General features: G+C 30.8%; 1 protein-coding gene across 1 annotated transcript in view; it reads right to left on the bottom strand.

The window, feature by feature from the left end:
* The window catches only part of LOC134715334 (uncharacterized), a 33,534-nt gene that overhangs the window by 3,224 nt on the left and 14,150 nt on the right, over positions 1–16,160 (bottom strand). Inside the window, exons 13-29 of the mRNA XM_063577443.1 lie at positions 14,102–14,218; positions 13,785–13,857; positions 13,372–13,427; positions 12,427–12,576; positions 12,072–12,180; positions 11,764–11,817; positions 11,000–11,373; positions 10,506–10,683; positions 10,111–10,251; positions 8,942–9,891; positions 7,125–7,364; positions 5,024–5,103; positions 4,628–4,733; positions 2,236–2,389; positions 1,094–1,294; positions 610–745; positions 166–366 (exon numbers count right to left, since the gene is read on the bottom strand). Of these exons, the coding sequence (XP_063433513.1) occupies positions 166–366; positions 610–745; positions 1,094–1,294; positions 2,236–2,389; positions 4,628–4,733; positions 5,024–5,103; positions 7,125–7,364; positions 8,942–9,891; positions 10,111–10,251; positions 10,506–10,683; positions 11,000–11,373; positions 11,764–11,817; positions 12,072–12,180; positions 12,427–12,576; positions 13,372–13,427; positions 13,785–13,857; positions 14,102–14,218 (3,320 nt within the window). The remainder of the gene's footprint in view (positions 1–165; positions 367–609; positions 746–1,093; positions 1,295–2,235; positions 2,390–4,627; positions 4,734–5,023; positions 5,104–7,124; positions 7,365–8,941; positions 9,892–10,110; positions 10,252–10,505; positions 10,684–10,999; positions 11,374–11,763; positions 11,818–12,071; positions 12,181–12,426; positions 12,577–13,371; positions 13,428–13,784; positions 13,858–14,101; positions 14,219–16,160) is intronic.

Below are 16,160 nucleotides of genomic sequence, written 5' to 3' on the forward strand. Positions count from 1 at the left end.
TTAAATATATTGCTAGGCCTCCCTGTCGTTGTTCAATTTCATTTCAAATTTTTAGATATATCTATATAAAACGACGAATTTACATAGATCCCATCATTTTACATCTAAAAGATGTACTAGTATGAAACATCGTTTTTAGATGGATTTTGTTTCTTTATGACATACCTTGTTCAAACTGGATGTAATGCCTGGCTTCCGTTGGTGGTGTGGTATACATTTTCAACACGTTGTCATCCATTATTGCAGATCCTCTGAATAAACTGAAGCATCCAGGACAACAAAGCACACAACCAAAGACATGTTCTGCAGCTTTCTGAAGCCAATGGCCAACTGCATACTCAAACTCCTGGTACCACACCATCGGACCTAGACGGCAGAAAAACACATTTATTTTGGATATCTATAACCGTTTAGCATTAAACTTTAAATGAATTGGACAAACCCTCCAATTGCTATGCGTATCTTAGATTGAAAAAAGTTCACAAAGAAGCACACACAAAGTATGTTTATAAATTGTCATCTAGAATTCAAAATAAATGAATTGGCCTTTATAGTTTAAAAAAACAGGAAAACACATGTTGCTTTTTCTTGACTTGGTTTTGTTCATACCTGATCCGATGGGATGAATTCTACCACAAACAGCTCCAACTTTTCTGTTTTTCTTCATCCTGTCTATCAACAGTTTAACAGCATCCGGTTTAAAATCAACATCTCCATCAAGTGTCAAAAGGAAAGTGTTTTCAGCCTGAAGAAAAAAAAATAGAAATTCACTGTAACTGCTTTGGTTTGGAAACACAACACGTTTTCAAAGTTCTATCATTGCTTACTTCGTGTAGCTTTGGCGGAGCGTTACTGAAAGGAATATATCGTCCTCGAATTTTCATATGTAAGATCAACAAACTAATGGCTGTTAATATCCATCAGAGTCACACAATGTACTAGTATAATGTGAATTAACCATTCTAGACATAGACCAATACATTCTGGATCTTTTCGATTTTATTTGTCAATAATTGCAAATGATTTGTTTTCAATTCAGAATTATTTTCAAATTGTTTATGAGATTTTATACGTTCTGTACTATGCTATTTACCTGATCATATTGTTCCGCATTCATACGAGAAAACAGTGATTTTAAGGGTCTAGATTTTTCTTTCTTCTTTCCTTTATTCTTCTTTCTCTGTCTAATATTCTTTGACATTGGGTTTTCCTTATCCATTTCTTCCATCATGAATTTGTCTGCTTCGTATGCACCAAACATCTTGTAACCAAGTAAGTAGTACATGTACATCACCTTATTAAGTACAAAAATAAATACATTAATTAATCAATTAAATTATAAAGATAATTCCAATAATGACAACGACAGTATTGTCTCTACCATTTAAAGATTGACGCATGGAATAAACATTTGTCTGTTGTTGAATCTTTAGAAAATATTTCTAGAATTATTGTATATTTGGGTTGTACTATTGCATTGTCTTATACTTCAATTCTTTTTTTTTTAAATTTATACTGAATAAAAAGTAATATGCAATCAGTGATGATTTTTTCACAATTTTGCATCTTTTGTAACAGCCCACTTTTGTCTGCCACATTATATTAATTAGATTAACGGTACCAATTTTCTTGCACCAGATGCGCATTTCGACAATTCATGTCTCTTCAGTGATGCTCGTGGCCAAAATATTTGAAATCCAAAGCTTATATAAAAGATGAAGAGCTATAATCCAAAAGGTCCAAAAAGTATAGCCAAATCCGTGAAAAGAATCAGAGCTTTGCAACCTATCAAATGAGTTGATTTTTTCTACTGGTTGTCAAAGTAGTACATGTCTGTTCTTTGTCATCAAAATAATATTGACGGTCCTGTGGTTTTGAAGGCTTTGGGCATTAAAATACCTTTAAAAGTCGAAATGTTTGAGAAGGAATAACATTTTTAAAGTCTGAGATCAAATCTCCTTATGTCTTCTATTTCTATGGATCTATGAGGATGCCTCATTCATCAGTACTTTATTTTTTGTCCTATAGACCAAATGGCAGACTTTAAGTCCTTGCTTTTTTACTGAATATTACTAATTTTTAGTATAAGATTTCTATTTATTTAAGAAGTAGATATGACATAAATTTGATGTGTGTATGTTTTTAACTCTTCATTAGTAACAATCACTTTTCCTGTTTGTAGTAAAACATCTTACGCCAAAAATTCGAAGTGTTTATTTAAATTGTATTCAATACCTGTGACCATCTCTTTCGATGTCTCATCTTATTTTTGTCTTTCATATGAACATGTAATTTTGTATGTCCAGGCATGGTCCATATAAGCTTGCCACCATATGGTGTAGGAACTTTTTCAGGGGAGGATAAGATGACAGGACCTTTTACAACAGATCTACAAAAAAAAGATAATATGCAATGTTAAAGATAAGAAAAAGAGCAAGAAACCTTTACAGGGTGTCATGGCAACTATCTTAATCATACTGCGCTCGGAATAGACCAAATTATTATCTAATTGACAAACATTTTTCATATTTTAACATGTCGAAACTTTTTTTGATATAGTCGACTATACGAATGAATTTTCTCATTTAAGGCAACGCAGTTGCCTCTCATTGTTACCATTCACCTCATTTCACTTCTGGTGGATATTTGTCTAATTGGCAATATCGCATTTTTCATATATACCTCATAATTTTGCACTTATTCAAGATTCATCAAATTGTAAATCATTGTTTATTACTATATATTATTAGTTCACAGAACGCAGTATGATTTTGAATAATGTTATGGATCTCGTATTAAAGATGTATTGGTGGCTTATGTTAGTGAAAGGTGTGATTACAATGAAAATTTTGTTTTGACTAACAAGACACTCATTAACTCATAGGGCGTTAGAATTAATAAAACAATTGGTGAATTGATATGTTATAATCAAGTTGACAACGTAATTACCACATAAACATATTGAAAATTTATCAAAAACGAAAGTGTTTTTCAATTGATTAGATTGTGTTATTTATTCTTAGTAATCTATTTATCCTAATAGTTAATAGAAAATAATTTACTCTGGTCATTAATTGGATTTATAATGAACCGGATATAAGTAAATTTTTTGTTTGTTCTTTTTAAAAATTTACAAATTTTACATGGATTCACCTTTTAAAAGTTTGATTATGTCGGCAGTAATATCTATGTAGAATTATCTTAATTTGTCTTCTCAAACTGGTTTGTTAATTCTGTAATTGTATTTAGTTTATATCTTACTTGATAAAAGTATCTTAAATTCATTTAAGCCAACAACAACAAAAAAACTAATACACTATCTTTTAAATAAGGAAAGGCATGTACAACACCTTAAGCCATGCGTTTGATATGTTTCAGCTTTCTATTTTGCCATTTGAGGAAGGATTTTTCGTTTTAAATTTCCTTGTTGTTCGATATTATGCATTTTTACTTCTTGTTTGATGTAAAATTCATCCACAATACCAAATTTGTTATTATATTCATTCACTTGAAAAAAATAAAGTTTCCTCGCCTCAAAATAATAATTTGCATTAAATAGAGACAATGAATGCATATTTCTTCTCCATTTCTAATTGTTATTTATTATCCCTTTAATTGACATATGTAATGTAATAATTATGTGACAACTTTACTGCAAGCTGTTATATGTATTAACAGTTTATTAATGTCATGTCATCAGCTGTCCATTTACATGCACATATATACATGGTGTTTAATTCTATGCTTCTTTTTACCATGCATTTTTGTAACATGCAATAAATAACAGTAAAAAATATTTTAAAAACAAAAAAGTTTATCTTTTTTAAGAGAATGTACAGATATTAAACTTAAAACAAAAACGCTATCATCAACTGATGCAGTCAAATAAGTAAAAAAAGACGTGTCCTCGTGTATTTACATGTTTGCAGTGAACCCAATGCAAAGCCAATTTATCATAATTAAATGTGAGTTTGTATTTTTAGAATTTTAAGCTCCCTTGTTTAATTCGATCCACATATTTCTACCGCCTTATCAGTATGCAGTTTAAGTCACTACCATAAATCATGTCCAGTAAATGTATCTCGTACTTTAAACTTGCAGAAGTGAGTTATTATGACTGTCACAGGCGTTATACAGGGCGTTTTCCGGAATAAAGCGAGAAAAAAAAAACTGTTTTAAAATACACCCTTTTGTCAAACCTGTCAACTACATGGTTGTTAAACGACAAAGTTCATCATTAATTGTCCAATGGCAATACCACAAATCAAATTTAAATCAATAACATTAAATTGAATTCGTTTAATATATATTACATACTTATAAAATTTAAATAAAAATAATAAAAGAATAAAAATGTGGGAGTGTTTAAAATTGAAATGCCGTTCTATGTTTTAAAGTATTCATACTTTATTTCTTGTTTTAAATTATAACATTTAAGCCACATTAATTTCTCTGTAAGTGCTTTTCATTTTTAGAAGAACAATAGGCATTTTTATGGAACTTGTTTTGTTCATTTGTGCGGCCCAATCACTTTTGAAGCAACCTGTTATGTGCGTTTTAAAGTATCAAATAGTTTAACTCCATTCGAACTCTGCTGTTATCTTGACTGTTTACTTAATCTGCCTACCTTGCTGCGTCTTCCATACAGTCATATAGTAATCTAACAAAGCCATTTGGAACATATTTATCCACCGACTCGTCCAATTCAAAGGCATCGTCAAAAATAATGTGCACTAAAAAAAAAGAAATCTTTTTTTGTCAATCTATGTATTCCAAGTAAGGTGATCATTTTGTAAAAACTCAATTATCATTTGTCATGTTCGATTCAATGTTACTTTACAAATATAAAATGACGAAAGAACGATGTACAATGTAGTAAATTCTTGCGAGAAATGAATTTCGTCCTGTTCATAAGATAATATTTTACAAACATAAAACATCAACCGAGATGAGCTTAATAAATGTGTTTCATTGTAGTTGACCATTATATTTCACAACAAATACTACTTATACCAGTTCTTACTTTCAAGGTCAAAGAAATCTGGATCTTTGATTCTGAATTTATCTTGGGCTAGTTTGCTTGCACAGTGGACATAGTCAAGTCTGAAAAGATAAAAATTAATTCAAATATTGCTAACGATAAAAGAAATTAAAAAAAAACCAAGAATGTGTCCCAAGTACAAGGATGCCCCATCCGCACAATCATTTTCTATGTTCAGTGAAAATGGGAAAAAATCTCTAGTTTGACATAACAATTAGAAAGATCAAAACAAAGAGAACATGTTTACTAAGTTTCAATTTGATTTGAATTCAACTTAAAAAAACAACCTACCTCGACCAAAAACTTTAACCTGAAGCGGGACGAACGGACGGACGAACAAACAGACGGACGAACGGACGCAAAGACCAGAAAACGTAATGCCTATAAATGGGAAATAAACATAGCTTAATGTATGTGCCCAAAAAGAGATTGTGCAGTAGAAACCATCTTTAAAAATACAAAAGCTTAAAATAGGAAAGTTTAATAATTTACACAACATGAACAGAACAAATGCGGAATAAACTTCAGTGAGATGACTGGTATCTATGATGAGTTTATTTGTCACTTTGAATTCTGTTTTTCTTGATTTATATCTTCTTATTGCATTTAATATATGTTAATATATATATGAACTAAGGTTGCATCCGATTTAGAATACACAAAAATCAGTGTTAAAACATGTACGAATGTGAAGTTGAACCTTATGTAAGTAAAATTGAGAATGGAAATGGGGAATGTGTCAAAGAGACAACAACCCGACCAAAATAAAAAAACACAACAGCAGAAGGTCACCAACAGGTCTTCAATGTAGCGAGAAATTCCCGCACCCGGAGGCGTCCTTCAGCTGGCCCCTAAACAAATATATACTAGTTCAGTGATAAAGAAAGCCATACTAATTTCCAAATTGTACACAAGAAACTAAAATTTAAATAATACAAGACTAACAAAGGCCAGAGGCTCCTGACTTGGGACAGGCGCAAAAAAGCGGCGGGGTTAAACATGTTTGTGAGATCTCAACCCTCCCCCTATACCTCTAACCAGTGTAGAAAAGTAAAAGCATAACAATACGCACATTAAAATTCAGTTCAAGAAAAGTCCGAGTCTGATGTCAGAAGATGTAACCAAAGAAAATAAACAAAATGACAATAATACATAAATAACAACAGACTACTAGCAGTTAACTGACATGCCAGCTCCAGACTTCAATTAAACTGACTGAAAGATTATGATTTCATCATATGAACATCAGGCACAATCCTTCCCGTAAGGGGTTTAGTATCATACCATCATAACATATATGAGAAGAACATAACCCGTGTCATGCCAACAACTGTTTTTAGAATAAATGTGTTTAGTTCCGACGCAAAGACCTTATCAGTGACTCAATATTAACGCCAAAATATGCAATCTTTAATGACTTGACAACAGTATCGTAATTATATCCCTTCTTAATAAGTCTATTCAAAGGTTTTGTAAGTTTATGAGGTGAATACTGACACCTTTGTGCTTTATAAAGAATATTTCCATAAAAAATTGGATGTGAAATACCTGAACGTATAAAAAGTCTGCATGTTGAGCTATATTTACGAATGATGTCTTTATACCGATGATAAAATTTAGTAAATGTTTTGACTAGTTTGTGATATCGAAAACCCTGGTGTAATAATTTTTCAGTAATACATAAATTTCTCTCGTTAAAATCTAAAACATTGTTACATACACGAGCGAATCGTACAAGTTGAGATATATAAACACCGTAAGATGGTGACAAGGGAACGTCACCATCTAAAAACGGATAATTAACGATAGGAAATGAAAAATCATCCCTTTTATCATAAATTTTAGTATTCAGCTTCCGTAAGTACCGTTTGGTAATCAATAATTCACTAATATTTCAATTGTTGCATTCCCGTCAGAACAATTTATCCTTATCCATCCGCAACATGAAAATACATATAAAAGAAATATATTGATAGCTTTTCCCAAATTATATACATCACCGTTCTGAAGTACCAGAAATATTTGTTTGTCATACGGAACCTTTTCTGAAATTTATTTTATTCATAACTGCAATACAACTTACCGAAATAGAGATTTGAGCAGTTGGGTCATTTCTTGTCGTGTTTCGTGCCACATTGTAGCACATACATACACAAACGGTATTCTATTGTTTACTGAGTATATTTCTTCACAATAAGTATCGTCACCAACATAACGGAATGTATCAAATCCTGTTATCTTTATTTCTTTGTCGTTTCGTCTTCTTTTCATGGTAAGTGTAAAATCCGGGAAAATGGTCTCAAAGTGGGGTGTTATAAACAGTCTGTTGATGAAAAATTAGATATTTTCAATGCAAATTATTAGCATGTAGATAGAATGAATCAAATTAATCTTTAAGGTGATATTTCATATGTTTTACATAACTCCTCTCCATTTTTAGATGGAATTTTATATTGTAGCCCAAATGAAAAGGAAGTTTGTTTTTTCAAACGGTAATAACTTATGTGATTGGGGGATGCAATGTCTTTGTGATTTGTAATTGTACTAGCAGTACTTATTTTTGTTTCTTTTTTTTAAAGTAGAGACTTTTAAATCTTTCTCATTCTGACAAATACAGCAGAAATGTTCATGAACAACATAATCGAGAATAATTTATTACTTGTGTGTCGTGTTACCTATAGTCTACATTGGGGTTTATATGAGCAGTATTAATGTTGTAATGATAATCATCAATTTTCCATAAATCTACAGTTAAGCAATGTCACTACAACATACCCTACAAATTGTTAAAACTTGTTTTCCTTTAATTAACATTGAAAAAAATGTGAGAAAAAAATTGTGAGTTCAACTAAAAACATTTATTGAATAAGAAATAACGGACGAATACAAAACACGTTCACTGGTCATCTTAAATTTATCATTACTTAATGCCAAAAAAAAACGCATACCAGAAGCATAAACAATTCTACCAAATTCTGTTTTATAAGAAGACAAAAATAAAAAAACTAGCATGAGATACTATACCAATTAAGACTGTAACCAGTGAACTATACAGAAAAATATCAGATTTTTGTTCCAAGTAACGTGAATTACTGTCTTATTTATTTGAATGATTGCTGATTACTGAACGCCCAATGTAACGGAATAATACATTAGCAGAATAAATGAATGACACTTGATTTCTTCAATTGAACTAACGACATCTTTAAAAGAGTACTGCTAACTTTTATGTGACCATATTCTTCATCAATAGTTTATTTTAGCATATGAAAAGACCGCTCACAAAGTACTTAAACTTTAGTAGCATTTTCACTTTTGAAGGAGGCTTTCGAATAAAGGAATCACGATTGCACTATATATAAAAAAAAGATCATTCAAACTCATATCACATCTTCTAATTAATATTCTCTCTCATCAAAACAGTGCAAACGAATAGGTATCAAAATCAAATTACATGTTTATTTTATCCAAACATTTTCGCACTGGACTAAACTTAAAAGAGAGACGTTATTAAATAACATTTTCTATAGGCATACATTATGGTAGAAAGATGCCATTCGAAGTATAAAGGACAATGTACAATATGGTACACTTTAGGCCCCTCTCACAATGACTTGAATTTTATAATTTCAAAAGACTAGATATAGAATTAAAAAAATTACATTTTTTTTTATCATTTGTTGGTTGCCTATTTGTTAAAATATGAAATTTTAAAACGAGTTCACGACATTTTGTTTTGACTTTGATATTATCATATAAAAAGAAGATGTTGACTGATTGCCGTTTGAATATTCATGAAGATTAACAGCATATGATGTTCGAAGCAATCCAGGTCTTAACTATTTTTGAAAGCGTTTTATTGTATTGATAAAGCCACTAAATATATATTCATGAACTTACTTTTCAATTTTTGCCATTCTTTCACATTGTGGGAACCAGATATGGGATACGGTAATTGAATAGGATAACCACAAAAGCACTGCACAAATCAATGGTATCAGCAGGGAATATAAATCCAGTTTTGGACAAAACCATCCTCCAATATGCCAATGGGCTGGCAAAAATTGGTATGAACATTGCAGAAAGACTACAACTAAGGTGAGAGGTGGTGCAAGTGTCAATGGCAATGCAAATGCTGCTTTCTGCATGTGTAATTTACAAGCTAGGCCAGCTAGATATGTGCAAATTATTCCAGATCCAAGCTGAATGAACATTAAGCTATAAGACACACCTACTTCTTCTGCTTTCGACGAAAAATCGCTTGTCGTTGCATTGAAATCCCCTGTTGCTGGTAGAACCAACACACTATCGTTGGTTAAAAATCGCGAGAGAAATATGCATAATCCAATTTTTAATGGACCAACAAGAACATAGGATGTTTCACGTACGTCCTGCAAAATAGATCGCCATTGCTTGAATGGTATCGTTATCTTTCCAAAAACTGTCCATTCGCCAGACACATAATTCTCCCACCAACCAATAGATATCAATACAAGTGATACTGGCAGTTCCCATTCGCCACCTCCTTCACAAATCACATATGTGTTGCTAAAATGAGTTGCATTATATCCTGTCAAAAGAGTGTGATTTCCTTCACGAAGAAATTCTCCAATGGTGAAAAAGGGAATCGCAGACACTTGTACTAAAAATGCTCCAATGTTCATCACAACAGCAACGATTTCACTAATGCTTAAATTCGGGCGCCTCTGGTGAACTATTACTTTTAGCAAACTAGGAATTTGACACACTGCAAATGTAATCACTAATCCTCTAAAGAAATCAGTCGATGGTAATACTCTGAACAACAACAGACACATTCCAAATGTTTGTAGTCCTTCAAATAACAGCAGCTAAAAGAAATAAATCATAATTATAATTTAATATTTACAATGTACAAAATGTACAAACAAGTCGTTGAATTAAAAATATGCCAGATTCCGACAAAAATTAGGAAAACAGTCTCATGTTACGATAATAAAACGAGCTTTCATTGTAATTGTAAAATTTTAAGATCTATGTAGACATTAACAAATTATGAAATTAAATGTATACTTTATACGAGTACTTACAACAAAAAATGTCTTCATAGAGGGCCAAGTTTTACCACCAAACAGTATTTTCATGAATGAATTGAGCCAGTTCCAACCAATTGGTGCACATAAACATATCACCAACAGCACTATGTTCTCTCCTCTAGCATTTTCATCTTTCTGCAAAATATTTCTATTATTTACAGACATTACAAATGGCATTTTAATTCTTACATTTTAAGTCAATGATTTTTTTAAAGAAATATAGACTGTTTTAAAAATTAGAAAAAATAAGGTTAACAAAGAACAATGTAGTAAAATGAAAATGGATATAATCATTCGTATACCTCAGACTAGACATTTGAACCCTTATGCTCGTGCTATTACTGTTCGTGGTATTGATGTCTTCGTTAGTAAATTGCAACACTTTTTACCTGAGATATTCCAGATGTTATCAGAAGTAAGGACATCTTACTGGCTACAGTGCACCCCAGAATCATTACAATGAAAAACAAGTACAGAAATACTCGAATTCCCTTCATGATTTCTTTAAACACATAGTCGTTGTCCTCAAACTCTCTCTCCGAAACTTGGAATATATCATATGGTCGCCTGAAATAAAAAAAAATCATCAGTGAATATTAGGACATTTGTTTTGAATAAAAAAAAAAAGTAATTGATAAAATTCAGGGTGTGTTTCATTCCGTTTTGTTTAATACTAAGTCGTATAATGAAAAATAAAAAAAAAAAAAATCTGTTCTCTATTCAAAATTCAAATACAGTTTTCTCATTGGCACTCACACCACATCTTCCTATATCTATTGGTTATATGTTTTATACCATATCAAAATCTCCATAAAGAAGCATTCAAGAGTTACAACTGAGCGTAACAATGTAATGTTCTGCTTAATGAGCTCTTGTTACATACCACATATCGAAATCTTCTCCTACATCAATAGATGTTGATGTAGATGTTGATGTGCTCTTGCTGTCTGCTGATTTCCGCAGTTTCCCTTTCTGAACACTGACACTATCATTGACATCAATTGTGTCAGCAACACTTCCAAAATCACCCCTGTTTTGTGTATAAACTGGTTCAAATGTCTTCTCTGGAGTAGTAAACTCATTGGTGATTTGTTCTAATAATGGTTTGCTTGGAGTACTGGTATCGACAAAAAAGACGCTATCAGTTGTCTTTGCAGAAATAATAGACTCTAAAGATTGTCTTCTGAGTGCTTCCATTCTCTTTTGTTCTTCTTGTTTTGCTATTTCGTCTTTTCTCTTCTGCTCTTGTTCTGCAATCTGAAAGAGTTGTATTTATTTTTAATTTATTGATATATGCAAAAATATCAAACTGTGTGATTCATGATAACAATAATTTCTTGTTATGTAAATGTTTGTATACAAAAAAGCTTGTTCGTACCGTGTCACTGAACACCAATTATAATGTCAATACATACTGGCGTGGTCAAGACAAAACTAGGTTTGATGTCTTTAATGACACAATAATTATTGTTTTGTGTTCTTTATGAATTCGATTTTTGTTTATCAAAGGAATAACGTAATTGTTACCCATGTATTTAGGTTTGATATTTCGGATTTTAATTGACACTGCTACACTTATGTATATGTAAGCATAAACAATCAACCGTGATGAAAAAAAAGTAGAAAAAAATACTTAGTTTTACATACCTTTTGTCTAAGAGTATCTTCAAGAAGATCTTTCTCCCAGCTTTTCATAAAGATCTAAAAAACAAAAAGGAGAATAAAAAACTTGTGTAATACAATTGTCATTATAAATATGAAACTAACTTACTCTGTTCAAAACATTTTTCAATTTCTATTTTGTCATTTGAAAAAAATCACTTTGAGAATGGTTTAAATGTTCATTTTTGCGGTTACTGTTATCAATATGGTTTCGATCTCGGCAATTTTATTCTTCGTTATCACAATTATATACCTTACAAAATGTTCCCGGAAATAGAAATATGGATAAATACCTTTGATTTACCGAATTGTGCTCCTTCAATGTGTGCTGCCTTAAGAATATCCACACACCTTCCAAAATCTCCGTACATTTCATCTGATGAATCACACAACATGGCAAACCTAAGCATAAAACAATAAATGAAGGAAATATGCAATTTATGTACAATACCGATTTCAAAATATACAATTAAGAAGTTTTAAAGTCCTAAGAACAGTTAAAAGAAACCCCAAAAACAACAAATTTCGATTAATAGTGTGTTATATTATTATGAGTATTGAATTTATAAACAATAAAACTTGTTTACACGATATCGTATCACTAACACAAAGGAAAACTAAAAATTTTTTATAAAACAAAATATGTACCTTGCAGCAAAGTCTTCAAACTTTACTCTCACTGGATAACCATATCGCCTAAGTTCTGCTATTTCCATTAATCCGTTGCATAGCATCTGTCTCCGTACCAGTTCAGTCTCAAATTTATCAGCTGCTATAGTTTTGTTTGGCTTAATGCATCTGAAATGGTAGAAACAGACACAAGTAAGATGATGGCAAACATTTGATAGACTGTGTTCACTTTTCTTCCACACCTTTATATAGAACTTGTGACTATGTAGAACTGCGTATTTAATGAAGACACCAAGCTATTGTTGGTGGATCAATACATAAATATCGTTTTATTCAAAAGCAAATCCAATACACCAAGTAAACCAAGTAAGACAATTGAAAGACTAGTAATCCTTTGGATATATTATAGCTAAAACTTTATCAATGTACAGATCATCTCAAAGTTCAAATTACAAATAAACATTGTCTTCACATAGTACTTTTTAATCTACTAGTGTTTTACGTTGGATAACTTATAGTCAAAATAACACATATAATATAGGCAACAGTAGTTTGTCGAGGTTTAAATCTCACAAATGAAAATACAAATCTTTACACCACCACCATTATCATGGTTATTATTGTTGTAAAAGTAATTATTATTAGTTTGATGAATAAAGTCACATCATTTTCTTTGTTATTGAACACTAGTTCTGTACCTGCTTGTTTGAACTTTCTTCTGTTCTTAACTGATTCATATATCAATTCCATTTTTGAATAGTGACATTTAAGTAGTTTCATAAGTACAGTTTCATTTGGGTTCGTGTTGGTGAGCAGCACTCCCACAAGTTATGAATATTAAGGGATGAATTTTAAAGACAAATAATATATAACTGTTTTAAGAACAATAATTTCTTACATGAAACAGACCAATATATTAATATTCAAACAAATTACACGATGGTTATATCAATTAAATCATACCTAACAAACAGTGGTTGGGACTGCGTCAGTTTTGTCATCAAATCAGACAGTGACCTCTAGAAAAAAAGAATTAATCTTGTTTAAGTCTGTAAGACTTGTAAAAGTTTATTAACCACAATTATTCCAAAGCATACTATGTTTAAATTTATGTAACATTAACGTTTTGACACATGTCCTTACTACACGTGCAATAACAATAAAATTATGAAACATTTTCTTATCATTATTCTATTCTTCATATAACTTGATGTGCATCTATGGCAAGAACAACTACGTTATTGCTGATTAAATATGGCTTACATTAGCTAACAAAAGTAACTTAATGTTAATGCACAATATAATCATAAAGCGTTGATTCAAAAAATAAAATTACTCATGGCAAATTGACCATTCAAAATTTGTTCGGACTGTACCTTGAAGTGATTTGTAACAGTTGGTGATGATCTACCATTGATAGTGCTAGCAATGCTGTCGCAGGAAATACTTCTAAAATGAAAAAAAAAGATTACTATTCAATTGTTGGTTTATGACTTTAAAGAAAGAAAGTTAAATTAAATTTCCTTAACATTAAATAGTAATGAAAGTTTCTATGTATTAATTGATTCACTAGATTATAACGATTTTTTTCAAACTTAGTTCAAATACTAGTATAGGGTTATTAAAACCTCTTCAGTTACAGTTATATTTTTTTTATTAAGGAAATACTAAACTTTATTTTTATTTAACAAACCTCCTCTTGATGCGTAAAGATGCTTGTCGAGATAAGCTCTCCCTGAGTTTATCTGGATCTATTGCTGATGGCCAAATACTGGGTAGTCGTGGACGTGATGAACATTTGCTAGCAAAGCTGCAATGAAAGAAAGTAGAATATATAACAGTGTCGTACTGATCATTCTTTTTAACGAAAGTAAAGGTCAATCATTAAGTTGGAAAAAACATTAGTACATTGCAAATCACAGATATTTTTTATTGTGAATAATTTACTGCTTGCCATGTTAAATAAATAAAGAACATATAAAACCGATGGGGAATTTGTGTCCTCAATGCTCTTCAAATACGTACGTTTTTTGCTTTTTAACTTTTGTTTGCTATAGTAGCACTAATGAATCTTTGGAATTCAAAAGGTGCGTCTTGCGTAGTACCCAATTAAAGCCCTGTCATCATTGGTGAGTATTTTTTTTTATTTATTATTGTTGGCGGTAATATCGTTACTTTCTCAGATTTCACACTCAACATGACCTCCAAATTTTTATACGTTTGATTACAAAAGAGTAAGTTCCAAAATTCTAATTGACTTTTCATTAAGCACAACTAGTTTTTCTGGTATTTGCTATCACTTTGTAAAATGTTTTATTCATATAAGAAAGGTCATCATTATTCATTCAAGTGGTACATGCAAAAAAGTACAGGGGTAATTAGTTTGATTATTACAAAAGTACTACTATCATTTCACGGTTAAACAATTCGTTCCGGTCATGTCGCATTTATATGTCAATTTTTCATAAAAAGCCCTCACCAAAAAGTTGTGGCAATCTTGCTGGTAGTTGATACATATTACAATTCGTATATGAATATGAATAGAAATCAAATTCGGAGGCAGACTTTGAATGTTTAATCTTATAAAAAGATTCAAAATTCTAAAATGACAGTCAGACATTTAGTGTTATTTATGAGTATATTTTTAAACAAAAAGGCGTATAAAGACTGGCTCTAGGAATCAATATGGCTGATTTTAAATAGTTGACCTTGTGATTCAACTTCCGTGTTACGTCAATCATTTCATTAACGACTCCAGTTTTTCAAGATTATTCGTGTTAATATTAATTGAATGTTTGAATATCTGCCAAATAATAAGGGGAAGTAATTTTGCTATTACCATGAAATAACTTAGACAAAGTATATCACGTGATAATTTCCTGACCGTTATGACATTAAGTATTATCCTAAAAAGTGTCGTGACAACCTTAACTGTTTTAGGATCATTAAAATTCATAAGACGACCTAGCAACATTTGCTGACTTTAATTAAAACAAATTAGGAGACACTCGTCATAATTCATATATAGAAGGTGATGATATGTCATGTTTTAGGGTTGGTCTTTTAATTAAATAAAAGGGAGTTTATTGATTTTAAATTGATTTTTTTTATATAATAAAATCTGTTTACGACAAAAATACAAGTAAATCAATGAGTAATTACATTTACAATTAACTTCAGGTAAAAATTGTTTGTTAATTCAATTAATCAGGGCATGACTAAAAACAAGATAATTAAAATATACAGGTCTTGTTTGTTATGTATTAATTGTCATTCCCAGCCTTCATACACCTGTATTTATATATATTTAAGAAATTAGAAGCTTTATAAAAATAGACAAAGCCAAGGTCATAGGAATAATTTGTAAGAAAAAAACATATTCATGATATTTGCCAAAAAGGTTAAATGAAAACAAGACCTTTTTATAATAAAGTATTAAGTTTTGGCATTTTGCAGTGTTTGATACTGAACATAAAAAATCAAAATATAAGGTTTTTTGAATATTTTGTGGCTTATAATAATAAAAACATTGCAGATTTATATCTCTGAGTAAAAACGAAAAGTTGAGATTCACAAGATTTAGAGATAGATAAAAGCAATGCTGAAATAACGAAACAAGTTACAAGTGAGGGGTTAAGCTAGCTTTAAAACCAGATTTGATCCATCATTTGCTACCTCAAAAAATGCCTGTACCAAGTCAAGAATATTAAATTTATTTTCCATTCGATTGATGTTTTTGGGCTTTTTATTTT

Source organism: Mytilus trossulus, chromosome 4 (assembly GCF_036588685.1).
Source record: "Mytilus trossulus isolate FHL-02 chromosome 4, PNRI_Mtr1.1.1.hap1, whole genome shotgun sequence".
Lineage (NCBI taxonomy): Eukaryota > Metazoa > Mollusca > Bivalvia > Mytilida > Mytilidae > Mytilus > Mytilus trossulus.